Genomic DNA, 12,643 nt, shown 5'->3' with positions numbered 1-12,643 from the left:
TTTTTTTTATTTTATGATCCAAAATATAGATTTATATCACAACTAAATCCTGAAAGAATTGACTGGCACTGGAGCTATGGTTTTCGTATTTATCTCATTCCACAATTTCATTTCCATCCCTCAGCTGTCTTCAATCTTTAAGCTAACTCTAAGCTATTGACAATAATCTTTGAAGTTTTCAATATGTGAACAGGTCCCCCATGAGCAGAGGCAGCAGCGGCCAAGTCTTGCCGTGGCTTGGAATTGGGAATTAATGGGTCTCAGATTCTCACATGAGGTCCTGTTCTTCACTTTTATGTGAGAGCGTTTATTTAGGTGCCATTAACTACAATGCACTACAGGAAAATTGGTCTTTACCGATCATATTTTTAGCTACAACCCCAACTTTGTCGCTAATATGTTAGCAATAGCGACGACATTTTGTCGTCGTCGCTAATTTCATTAAAAATAAATAAATAAATAAATTTGAGAACAGCGATAACACAATGTCGTCGCTGATATGTAGTCGCTAACATCAAAATAATGTTTTTTTTTTTTTTTCCCACACGGGAAAAGCAGCACAACAAAATTTGTGATGGGATCCAATTTAGTTCCGATGACATTGGCATCGCTACTTAAAAATTCTTATTAGCGACGACCATGTCGTTGCTAATAAGTCAAATAAAAAAATTGAAATTCTTATTTGCGACGACATTGTCATCGCTAATAAGACTTATTAAGTAGCGACAGCAATGTTGTCACTAATGAGAATTTCAATTTTTTTAAATTCTTATTCGTTGCTAATGACTTTTAATGAAATTTCTGGCAGAGGCGCGAGAGACTTTGGCCACACTGATAATATTTTTGAAAAAAATTGAAAATTAGCCTAAATTATTGCGGGAGATTTTTTTCCTTCCCCCAACCCTAAATTTCACGGTGCTCTCACATTCTCACATTCTCACATTCTCGAAGATGGCTTCTTTCAGTTGATCTCTCTCCGTCTCTGTGAGAAAAACACAAACATACAAGTAGCAGAGAGAAACATCTTCCCGACTTCCTCTGTCTACAATCAAAGCACAATGAGCAATAGGAGCTGCAAAGACAAGTGATTGCAAAACCCATTTTCATTCTTCTTTCTCATTTCTCATTTTTTTTCATGATTCTCTTGCTCCGTTTGCACCTTTGGCACCTGTTTAAAAACTTGACAATGATGTAGTTTTCTCATGCTACTTTTAAGACTTATTCACTAAAAGATGTGTAATGAACTCTGTTTCAGACCTTTTAACACATTTAATTAGAAAAAGAGTTCTTGAGATAAGCTCTAACATATTGTTATGTTTAGATCATTCACACAAAACAATTTAAAACATTAATAAGCCAAAAACAAAAGCATTTGATGTAGACGACGATGATCATCAGTCGCTGATGTGTGCGTAGTCATCAACAACGACACATCAGCAATGCCATTGACATTTAAGAAGGATTTTCAGTGACAAATTTTGATAGTTATTAGCGACGACATATGTCGTTGCTACTGACATATGTCCAATTTATTTAAATTGGATAATTTTGATAGTTATCATCCTCCCATAATGGAAAGGGGATCATCTCCAATTTATTTAAACTGGATAATATCCAGTTAGTTATATTAGAAGTGTATTTTTATTTTTTTACTTTTTGAGAGACAAAAATATCTATCCAATATAACTAACTGTTCAAATAAAATGAAAAGGAATGGATTCTATCCGCTCAAGGGTCTTTTTTAAAAGATATATATATATATATATATATATATATATATATATATTTTCACTATATTTGTAAACGCTTTTTTGTTCAACCGAAGTTATGGAGTTTCACTTACATAGAATATCAATACTTCACAGCATCAATTCTTTTTTTTTTTTTTTTTTTTTTTAAATCCATTTCTCATTATCACATGCATTGTAAAACATTAAATGACTCGTGTGTGTCAATCAAATTAAAGTAAACAAGGGTAGTTCTCCTATATTTTAGGACAATCGGACAGCGATTCAAATTGCACATAAATCATTATTTAATGAACATACTAAATACATTGAGATCGACGATTGTTTTGTGTGTCATATCTCTTGTAGGAATTTTTTTGTCTTTGTCTTATTACGTCTGCAGATCAGTTAAGTGACCTGTTCACCAAAGAAAATTGACCCTCTAGGTTTCCATGACTTTGTTTCCAAACTCAAGTTGACATCTACATTTACTTTGAGTTTGAGAAGTGATTTTATAATATATTCTAATTGATTTATTTCTTTGTCTAAGTTAATTATGTTTCCTTTTACAGGTATTTTATTCTTACAATATACGCATTTTGTTTTATATATATATAAACGTTTTAATCTAAACATTTTTTTCTATTTTGTGTAAATTTAAAAATTCTAAACTAAGAACCTTACAATTAACAAAAAAAAAAAAAAAAAACAATTTCTAACCCAAGAAAATCTCCATACAAGCGATATATTTATAACCAACCTTGCATTCATAAAAATAAAGAATAAAAAAAATTATTTCCTTTGATTTTCACCATACCCGATTATTCCCTTCTCATTTTTGTTTTCTTCTAAATGGAGTATATATATATATAAGCTCAAGTCCATTTACTCGAAGTGACCTGAAGCCCATATACATGGTAAATAAATCCCAAAAGTTTCCAGCCCTAGGACCACCTTCTTCTAGTTTATGAGATGCATATTGGTTTCCAACATTATTTTCTTAAGAGAAGGTGGTTTGAATTTTAAAGAAAAATCATGTTGTAGATTTGAAGATTGTTTGAGTTTAAATTGTTTAATTGTAGTTTCTGGAATGAATATTGCTTAAATTTATGGATCCATATTAGTTGATTTAATGGGCTTGACTTCCTCTTGATGAAATGGGCTTGGATTTGGCATAAAATGTGGGCTTCGTCACCTTCTCCAACTACAACAACAACTCTTGTCCCACTTGTCATGACCTTAGCCTAGGCTAAAAATAAAGGGCCCATATATATATATAGGTAAATATTGGCTTAGGTTCTCCTAAAACTTTGTATGATGTTCTACTTCGAATTAAGAAAAAGCTGGCATAACCATGGTTAGAGGTATTTGAAAATTAGTTTCCATGCTCGTTTGGTAAAAAAGTTAAATGCGTTTTTAAGTGTTTAAAGGCCTAAAAATAGTCAAAATGCACTTTTGTCAAAAGCTTAAAAATTAAACTTTTGCCCAAAAATTCTATTTCTCAAACGCAATTCCAAGCAGGGTCTAAATATAAGTATACCAAAAGTCTAAAATTTGAGAAATTAGTTGAGCACGTTTAAAAGTAAAACAGTAAATTAATTTTAAGGTTGTCTGTAACTCTACTAAAAGTCAACAACATTGACATCTTTGTTAAAGGTCTAATATTATATGTTTTTCTTTGTAGGCATTAAGGCCTACTTATTGCGGTATTTTTTTTAAACTTGCATTTTCTTTTCTCTCTCTCTCTCTCTAATTTCTAATTTTCTATTATGAAACACCACCTTCGGAGAACTAAAGATAATGTTACAGAAAATTGGGTTAAATCATAACCTCCCAATTTATTTATTTTTTTTGGGTTAAATGTTTTTTTTATTACATGGGTTAGCCTCCGAATTAAATAGCCTCCTCAATTTATAAAAATATCACAAATAATACCCGTGAAAAATTTATAAATGTATTGAGTACTTTTGTCAATTTTTCGTCAAAAAACTTTATAATTTGTCACATCAAACTTATCAACGATTGTCACATGTTTAATATTATTTATAAAAAATAAAACAAAATAAAAATTGAAAGTTAATGTGGGCCAGTTCATTTGGCTATTTGGGTAAACGGGTCAAACGTTTATTCCCACATTACATATACATAATATGTGCATAAATATATGCATCTTTTAAACATACTAAATTACAAACAGACCAATCATAATAATAAAACGGTTATATCTTGTGATTTTCACATCAAAGGCAAATTTGATGGTATAAAAAAGCCGATTGTAACATTTTCTAGTTCTTTCAAAGAAATTTGAGGAACCTTATGGTGGAGGTGGTGACAGCTCTCAGATGCTCATAACCAGGTAGCCTAGGTCAAAATATAACGGACACCTAACGGTCAAAAACCATGGCATTCTGTTACCCGCCAATCACACAAAAATAGTTAGTTGAACCGACTGGGATAGCAGAACTTCTCCCCCCCCTCCAAACCTACTAGTCTCCTCCCACCCACTCTGTATTGCAATAGACCAGTAGCGCGCACTTCTTGCCCCTCCACCTCCATCAAAAAATCTCTCCCAAAACATTTCTTTATTTTTTTCTTTTTCCCCAATAGAGTGGCAATGTACAGGCCGGTGATGATGGCTCCGATGAGCCACTCGCAGCGGTGGCAGGACTCCTGGAGTCGCCTGCTGGTTCCTCTGACAATTTGGCTATGCGGCATGTAATTCTGACATCTTCTTTGCCGATTGCGTTTCTGTTGACCCATCAGTCTCAAGAATCCGTTTTGCTTTTTCTTTTTGCAGTTTCGGTGAGCCTCAAATATGGGTATTACGGGGATTGCAGTATGGTGCTTGGACCGAGCTCGTCGCGGTTGATGCAGGCAAGCTCTGTTTTTGTGGAACAGGTTGAAGTTAGAGACGATGACAAGAAAGGCGTCCATTTTTATGCCTTCACCGACAAACCTGACTTGAGCCACCAAGCAAACTGGAGCGTCTCAAACTATGTGATTGTTGGATCCTACAGCCACAAGGTAGCACATGAAATTTTTGTTTCAATTTTAGTCATGTTTTTTGTAGATCAATGGTAGTTTCAAAATTAATGTGAGTAAATCTTTAGAGAGGTTGAAATGGTCTCTCTTTTTTCCTCTGTTCTTTGTCTATTTTCAGGGTTTTTCTTTGTGGTTGAACAAAGGCTCTGCAATCCGGATGAGATGGGAAGCTCCAACTAGTGTTCTAAACAAACTTGAAGTGGTTATGGTTAAAGGTTCTTTCAGCTCACTTTAGGAACATTCTTTCCAATATTTCGTCAAGAATGTCGAATTACTCATGTATACTTTTACAGGGGAGAGGAAACTCGATACATTATTGCCGAAATTGACAAGTTCCCCTGATGCCCTTGCCTTCCATGAACCAATCAGTGGTAACCCATTTGCTTATGCAACATATATTCAAGCAATTTTTTTGTTTAATCCATTAACTGAAACAAGAAAACGAAAAATGTTGGAGAAAAGGAGACAAATTTAAGAATCGAATGCAAATTTGGGCAGGTAAAGAAGCAGAGTACACCATCGAGGAAGATGACAGGTACAACCTTGGGGTCGTAAACACGAGTCCCAGAAGCATAATTATGAAACTGAGTGTGAATGTTTCGTCTATGATGCATGATACTTCTAAAGCTATGAGTACGTGTTCTACAATGTCGGGTTCCTGCCGGCTCAGCCTTCTGTTCCCCAATACTCACTATGTCATACTCACCACACCCAACCATGTGAGGCCTCATCCATTTATTTCCTGCAATACGATTGTCATGCTACGGTGAAAATTAGTGATCCATTATCTTTTACGGATGCTGATTCCGGATCCAATTTTCACAATCACATCATCAAGTTGTCGTATAATTTTCTCAATCTAAAACAATAAATTCAATGCAGGGGGATCTCGCTGGATGGTACATTGAGCTTTCTTTTATGGCACGTGTAGTAACATACATTGCAATTTTAGGTACAACATCATCAGAGAAGAAGAATAATAACAGAAATTTCAACTTTATCTGTGGTCTTACCCATGTGTTAACTTAACTTGCAGGGTTTATAGTGATGATTGTTTTTCTCATACTGAAATACCTTGGAGCCTGCGAAGGTGAGGGTACGATGACAGACACAGCAGTGGAAGCAGTACGAGAAGTAAGGGAAGTAACTGAGACAGACCCTATAATGCGGGTGAAGCCAAATCCTTACACATATGGAACAGGGGAAGAAGAGGAAGATTCGGGAGCATCGAGTAGCTCTTCAGAGGAATTATACGATGCAAAATTATGTGTAATTTGTTATGATGAGCAACGCAACAGCTTCTTTGTTCCTTGTGGCCACTGCGCTACCTGCTATGAATGTGCACAGAGGTATACATACATACATACATACATACATATATTGATAAAGAGTTTCATAGACTCAAATATACTCTAAATATGTGAATTTTTGGGGGATTTGATTGGATTCATTTGGCAGGATTATGGAAGGGGAGAACAAGGTGTGTCCAATATGTCGACGGGTTATTCACAAATTGAGGAGATTGTTCAACTCTTAGAGCTAAATAACTGGGCTTGTACATCTGTGATTTATGCTTGGGAGGTGATTTTGTGGTTGGAAAGAAGGATTTTATTTTTTATGTGGAGAATCATGAGTCCAACCCTTCTCAGGTCCATGGCCTATCTTGTAAACTGGGCAAAATGCACTTGAGTTTCTCGGATTAAGGTGCATGGATTTTGATTTGAAATTGAAGAGTACAAAGTATGCAGAGTTCTTTGTTCACAAATGACTGGTTTATGTGATTTTGTTATCTGATTTTCATATTGAAGTTTGCATATAGAAGATCTTAAGGTATTTTATGTTAAGGCAAATATGGATCATAGACAGCAAATAAGGAGAGAAGATAAAACAAATAAGGGGAAAATATAATAAAGCCTCCTTAACTAGTATCTGTTTTTAAGTTGGCCTCATGAATTGCTAAATGTGACACTAGGATATTTAAAATTACTACTTTGTAATAAAAAAAATTCCTCCATCAGCATCATTGTTTGCTAGAATGGATGGAAAAGTGGTCACGTGCGTTACACGTAACCAATTTGACCAAAATGTTTCCAAAATAACTCCAATTTTTACACTTGAAATACTGGATTTGCCCGCTTATTATAATTATTACAAACAGAGGGGGGTGGCCGAACATTTATTTGTTTTATGTTCCTTGCTGATGCTATTTCAGTTGAATTTGCCAATTTGGGTTCTAATGAAGCAAGTAGGGCTGGAAAAAAAAATGTGGGTATTTTTTACAATGAGTGAAAGAAAAATCTGGCTTTTTGGATTGAGAAATGCTACGGTTTTTCGTAGTATTCTTCTAGTTTTTTCATCATTCTACATGGATATTGCTCCTTTTTTTTAAAAAAAAAAAAAAAAAAAAAAGAAAAAGCAGAAAATAATATTCATGCAGGACTAGGAGAATGCTAGGAGGAATCATAACATTTCTCTTTCGAATTTATTATGCTTGATGTTTCATGATAACGTGTCATTTTCTTATTAGAGGATACAAATGACTTAATTTATACTAAATCCCTATAAAAATTATTCCCAGCAGTCAGGAATCAGTAGTAAAAAACCATAGAAAAGAGAAGTCAACTACTGTACGCTTTAACCATTTGCCTTAGGAAAAAGGAAAAAGGCAAAAAAATATCAAATACGGGTAGTAAAATATCTCTTTTCCTTTATGGAGATGGATTGGCTGTTAAATAGAACAAGAATATCAGATTTTTTAATGAGTTTTTCTTAATAAAAATTATATTTTTTTGGATGAATGAGTTTTACTCGTAGGAAAAGAGAGATTCCAACCATTTATCCATTCTTTACTTTATAAATGGCTCCGCCTCTGCTCTGTCAAGCAACCTGAACAACACGATCCGTTGCCCGGATCAAGTGGCAGTAACCCAATCGGTTTCAATAGGGACGAAGTTGATGAGTCCGCCGGCCGCGATCGGCACCCCTTGATTGTTTGTCAAATTGTGTCCACCTTCTACCGTTTAGAATTTTCAGCATGTCATTTGTGATGTTATCTAGCGGCAAAGTTGAACCAATGATGACATATCAATAAATCCAACAAGGATTCAATATATTACTCCAACCATATCAATAAACCCATTATTTCAAGCATCATGCATACAAATCCATCCATGGAAATCCCATTCTACCACTACATTTTGCTCTTTCTTTTCTTGTATTTCCTTACCAAACATTTGGTCTAAAAAAGCAGAAGGCTTCCACCAAGCCCTGCACTTTCCCTGCCCATTATCGATCGGCCACCTCTATCTCTTTAAGAAACCCCTCCACCGAACCTTCGCTAAGCTTGCCAACCAGTACGGTCCGGTACTATTCATGAGGTTGGGCTCCCGCCCTGCTATCATTGTCTCTTCCCCAACTCTTGCCGAGGAATGCTTCACCAAAAATGACATCGTTTTTGCAAACCGCCCCCGCCTCCTCGCCGGAAAACACCTTGGTTACAATTACACCACCCTTGCTTGGGCCCCATATGGCCACCACTGGCGCAACTTAAGGCGCATAGCTTCTCTCGAACTTTTGTCGTCTAATCGTCTTCAGATGTTCTACAGCATACGAGTTGACGAGGTTAAATCGTTGATCCATAGACTTTGTCAACGCTCAGAAGAAGGGGGTGATCAGTTTCAGGCTGTGGACATGAAGTCAACGTTTTTTGAGCTGACACTCAATGTTATGATGAGGATGATCGCAGGAAAGCAGTATTATGGGGAGAACGTGGAAGAATTGGAGGGAGCAAGGAAGTTTAAGAAAATTGTGATGGAGAGCTTTGAGCTGAGTGGGGCTACAAATATAGGAGATTTTCTGCCGGTTTTTAAGTGGGTTGGATCAAGAGGACTTGAGAAAAGGTTGGTGGTGTTGCAGGGGAAGAGGGATAAATTCATGCAGGATTTGATTGAAGAACATCGAAGGAGGAGGAATGGTGATCCTGCTTTTGGAGAGAGGGGGAAGACCATGATTGACGTCCTATTGTCACTCCAAGAAGCTGAACCTGAATATTATACGGATGAAATCATCAGAGGCACGACGCTTGTAAGTTTTCCCACTCCCTCTAGAAAATCACTAATTTGAGAAACTGAGAAATAAATAGCGATTCGTATAGCTTGAAAGAAAAAGTCTTTGCTGTGTAGTTTCACTAGTTCATTAATATATAAGGTTTAAAATAGAAAATAATGAGGGTTATGTTGATTTAATTCAATGGGGATATTTTTTGCTAAAATAATTATGATAAAAATCTTAAATTAAATGTAGATTTTGGTTGATTTGAAAAATTGAAATATATCAAATTTTTGTATCCATGACCAGGTCATGTTATCAGCAGGGATTGACACTTCTGCTAGAACGATGGAGTGGACATTGTCACTTTTGTTGAACAACCCAGAGACCCTTATGAAAGCTCAAGCTGAAATAGACAATCACATTGGACAAAGTAGGCTAATTGAAGAATCAGGTATTGCAAAGCTTCCCTATCTTTGTGGCATCATAAATGAAACACTTAGAATGTACCCTGCTGCTCCATTATTGGTGCCCCACGAGTCTTCAGAGGAGTGTACTGTCGGAGGGTACCATGTCCCACTTGGTACAATGGTATTAGTCAATGCGTGGGGCGTACATAATGATCCTAAAATATGGGAAGAACCTAGAAAAATTAAGCCAGAGAGATTACAAAGTCTAGAGGGAGAAAGAAAAGATGGGATCATGTTGTTGCCGTTTGGAGTAGGGAGAAGAGGTTGTCCTGGGGAGGGCTTTGCTATGCGGATAGTTGGGTTGGCGTTAGGATCACTAATTCAGTGCTTTGAGTGGAGAAGAATTGGGAAGGAGATGGTGGACATGAATGAAGGGGGAGGGGTCACCATGCCTAAAGCTCAACCCTTATTAGCCATGTGTAGGCCACGTTCCACCATGGTAAATTTTATTTCCCAACTCTAAGAACGCTTGGGATTATGGGTTGGTTAGCTCCAAGCCTCCGAGCTTCGTATTCTTCATTCAACACTCTCATATTCCTATCTTCTAGTGTTTCCTCTGTGTTTTAAACTCTTATATTTGGAACTTTATCTTGCTAAAACGATTAATTATTAAGAAAATATAGATAAGTTATGTGTTACAATCGTAAGTATCCTACATGGCTTAAGTACACTTTTCTTTTCTTTTTTTTTTTTTTTTTTTGAACACCTCTTCCTTGCAAGCCTTGGTTTATGGGTGAGGTTTACCCAAATTTTATAAATTTGGTATCATATATAACCGGCCAATGTGCCTTATACTCAACCTCAGGGCTGGAATGTGAGACTTGTGTAGGTTGCTTATTTGAGACCATAGATCGAAGGCCCTCTTCAATAGACAAAGAGCCTTGAGATATTGGGGATGCACAAAACCAAGAAGTAGAGCCATATATGTTGTCTCAATGAACTTTCATGGAAGCTAAGGCCCGGGAATGCAGATTGAATTTGTACTCGTTTAAAAGATATTGGTATTGTTTGGAATTGAGTGAAAAGGCAGTCATCATAGACCAAAACCTTTATGAAATCAGATTTTTAGACGGTTGGATTGACGATGAGTCACTTGAAATCTGGTGATCCGTGGGAGAGTGGGAACACTTTGATACTTCAATTAGTAAAGATTCTCTGAAAAAATTAAATAGAGAACGTGGGAGAGGAGAGAATATTGTGTGTAGGTGACTTTGGGGGCAACAAGACTTTTTTATGAGAGAGGCTCCTTGAGTCCTTGTCCAGTATAGTAGCAGTGATACCAATGACGTGTGATTTTCCTTGTAGGTTGCACTTATGACCTGTTGGGGATTGATGAGGGTGTATAGTTTCTATGCGAAGAAGATTCTAAGAGCTGGTTTGATTAAACTTCTTTGTTAAGGTAATTGTATGATGTAAAGGTTGATTGAGTGGAGTTCACCTATAATGTATATCCCCCAACAGGCACCATGGTAATTTAACCAAATCAAAAAGAAAGGGAGCTTCAACATCTCACTGGGTAACCCATGTACTTTTTAACTTAATAGTTTAAAAAAATAGTAAAGTAAAGAAATGTCAACTATTGTCTCCTTTAGAGCACAGACATCTAACTCAACAAAATAGCTTAAAACAAAAAAAAAAAAAAACTATTATGGTTAGCGCTATAGCAAAAATATATCAGAAAAACTCAACATTCGACTTAGTAAAATGATTAAAGATCTACTGAGTTGTTACGGTGCTTAACAACTTTGCTAAGCACTATAGCTCAATAAGTTTTTAGCTATATTAATAAATAAATAAAAATTTTAAAAAAAATCTAGTTCTTTCTCTTCTTTGGAAGTAGAAAAAGTAGATAAAAAATAATATTTTAAATAGAAAAATGAAAGTGGATAGCTAAAATACCAAGTGAGATTTAGAGTATTCATATCCGGCTCAACAAATATTTAGCTAAAATACCACATTTTTCTATTTTAGCTACCTATTTTTTTAAGGTGCCCACATCCGGCTCATTATTTTAGTTATTCACTTTCACTTTTTTATTTAAATATTATTTCTCTATTCTTTCTTTATTCTTTCTCCAACAATCATATTTTTAAAAAAATTTCATTTTCTAACGGTCATATTTTTCTAAATTTGTCTTTTACTAACAATTATATTTTTTAAAAATTTTATTTTCCTAATGGTCATATGTATATATATATATATTTTTAATTTTAATAGTATATATTACCATTTATTGAATATGTTATTAAAAAAATTAATAACACCCATGCGAAAAAAAAAGGAACAAAAGATTGAACCAAAATTGTAAATTTGATGAAACCCATCATGACTTTTAAATAGAGAAATATGATTCTTTAGCTAAATATTTGTGGGGCGGATGTGAGTATTCAGAGCACTCACATTTGGCTCAACAAATATTTAGCTAAAATTTAACTAAAAAGCATATTTATTTTATTTTAGCTATCCACTTTTTCAAATCACCTTCATCTGGCTCAACATTTTAACTATTCACTTTTACTTTTTTATTTAAAATATTATTTTTTTATTTACTTTTTATATTCCCAAGGAAGAGAAAGCAAAATTGTTTTTATTATTAATATAAATAAGAATTTGTTGAGCTATAGTGCTCTGCAAATTTATTGAGCACTGTAGCAACTTAACAAGTCCTTAGTCATTTATTGAGTCGGATATAAAGCATTTTTTTGTAAAATTGTTAGTTAAATAGCCAAAAAGCTAATTTTTTGAAGCCAATGTGAAAATATATACATATCTTAAAAAAAAAAAATTAAATTTTTTTTTTTAAAAAAAAAGGTAAACTACTCTTATTAAAATATCTTTTTTTACTTTATGGAGGTGAAGGGGTTTTAAGTAATACAATGAAATCAGATTATTTTCATGAGTTTGACTGGAGGTAGGGAAAAGAGAGATTCCAACCATTTATATTTACTTTACTTTATAAAGCGCAGTTCAAATCAAAAATATGTCAACTTTTTTAGCATTCACATTCAGTTTCGTAAATATTTGGCTAAATTTTAGTTAAAACATAAAAAAAAAATTTTATTTTAGCTACTCACTTTCTTAAGATTTTCAGCGTGTCATTTGTGATTCTATTCCGTGATCAGAAATTTTTTGATCAAATTATGATGAAGTACATCAACATGGCAGGGGCCAGGGAGCAATCTTGATAGAGAGCGTATCGTGGGGTGAGGTACACCAGATTTGAGCCGTCCATCATATCTCAATTATTTTTTTTGATAAGCATATCTCAATTATTAGTTCTAGCGGCGAGGTTCATCTATGATGACATAGTTTCTTGATGGCTATTGTTGCAGTAATTTAATTGCTGTATCCGTCTGA

General features: G+C 34.8%; 1 protein-coding gene and 1 pseudogene across 3 annotated transcripts; both read left to right on the top strand.

Moving 5' to 3' along the window:
* Nucleotides 1–4,259: 4,259 nt before the first annotated feature.
* Nucleotides 4,260–6,571, top strand: LOC132184218 (E3 ubiquitin-protein ligase APD1). Of its 3 annotated transcripts, none has more exons than XM_088518253.1 (8): nt 4,260–4,438; nt 4,525–4,751; nt 4,888–4,984; nt 5,063–5,140; nt 5,268–5,304; nt 5,397–5,488; nt 5,806–6,118; nt 6,228–6,571. In XM_088518253.1, exons 1-8 carry the CDS (start codon nt 4,342–4,344, stop codon nt 6,304–6,306), a joined length of 1,020 nt encoding a protein of 339 aa, XP_088374379.1. In that variant the 5' UTR covers nt 4,260–4,341; the 3' UTR covers nt 6,307–6,571. The 3 variants fall into 3 exon arrangements, with proteins under 3 accessions (XP_088374379.1, XP_059453747.1, XP_059453748.1); XM_059597764.2 differs by adding an exon at nt 5,652–5,721 and having other exon boundaries at nt 4,261–4,438; nt 5,268–5,488; XM_059597765.2 differs by adding an exon at nt 5,652–5,721 and having other exon boundaries at nt 4,351–4,442; nt 5,268–5,488.
* Nucleotides 6,572–7,939: 1,368 nt separating this feature from the next.
* Nucleotides 7,940–9,749, top strand: LOC132185832 (cytochrome P450 81Q32-like; annotated as a pseudogene).
* The last annotated feature ends 2,894 nt before the right edge of the window (nt 9,750–12,643 follow it).

Source organism: Corylus avellana, chromosome 7 (genome assembly GCF_965113065.1).
Source record: "Corylus avellana chromosome 7, dhCorAvel1.hap1.2, whole genome shotgun sequence".
Lineage (NCBI taxonomy): Eukaryota > Viridiplantae > Streptophyta > Magnoliopsida > Fagales > Betulaceae > Corylus > Corylus avellana.
The sequence above is the reverse complement of the archived record's forward strand: the minus strand, read 5'-3'. Positions and strand labels throughout refer to the sequence as shown.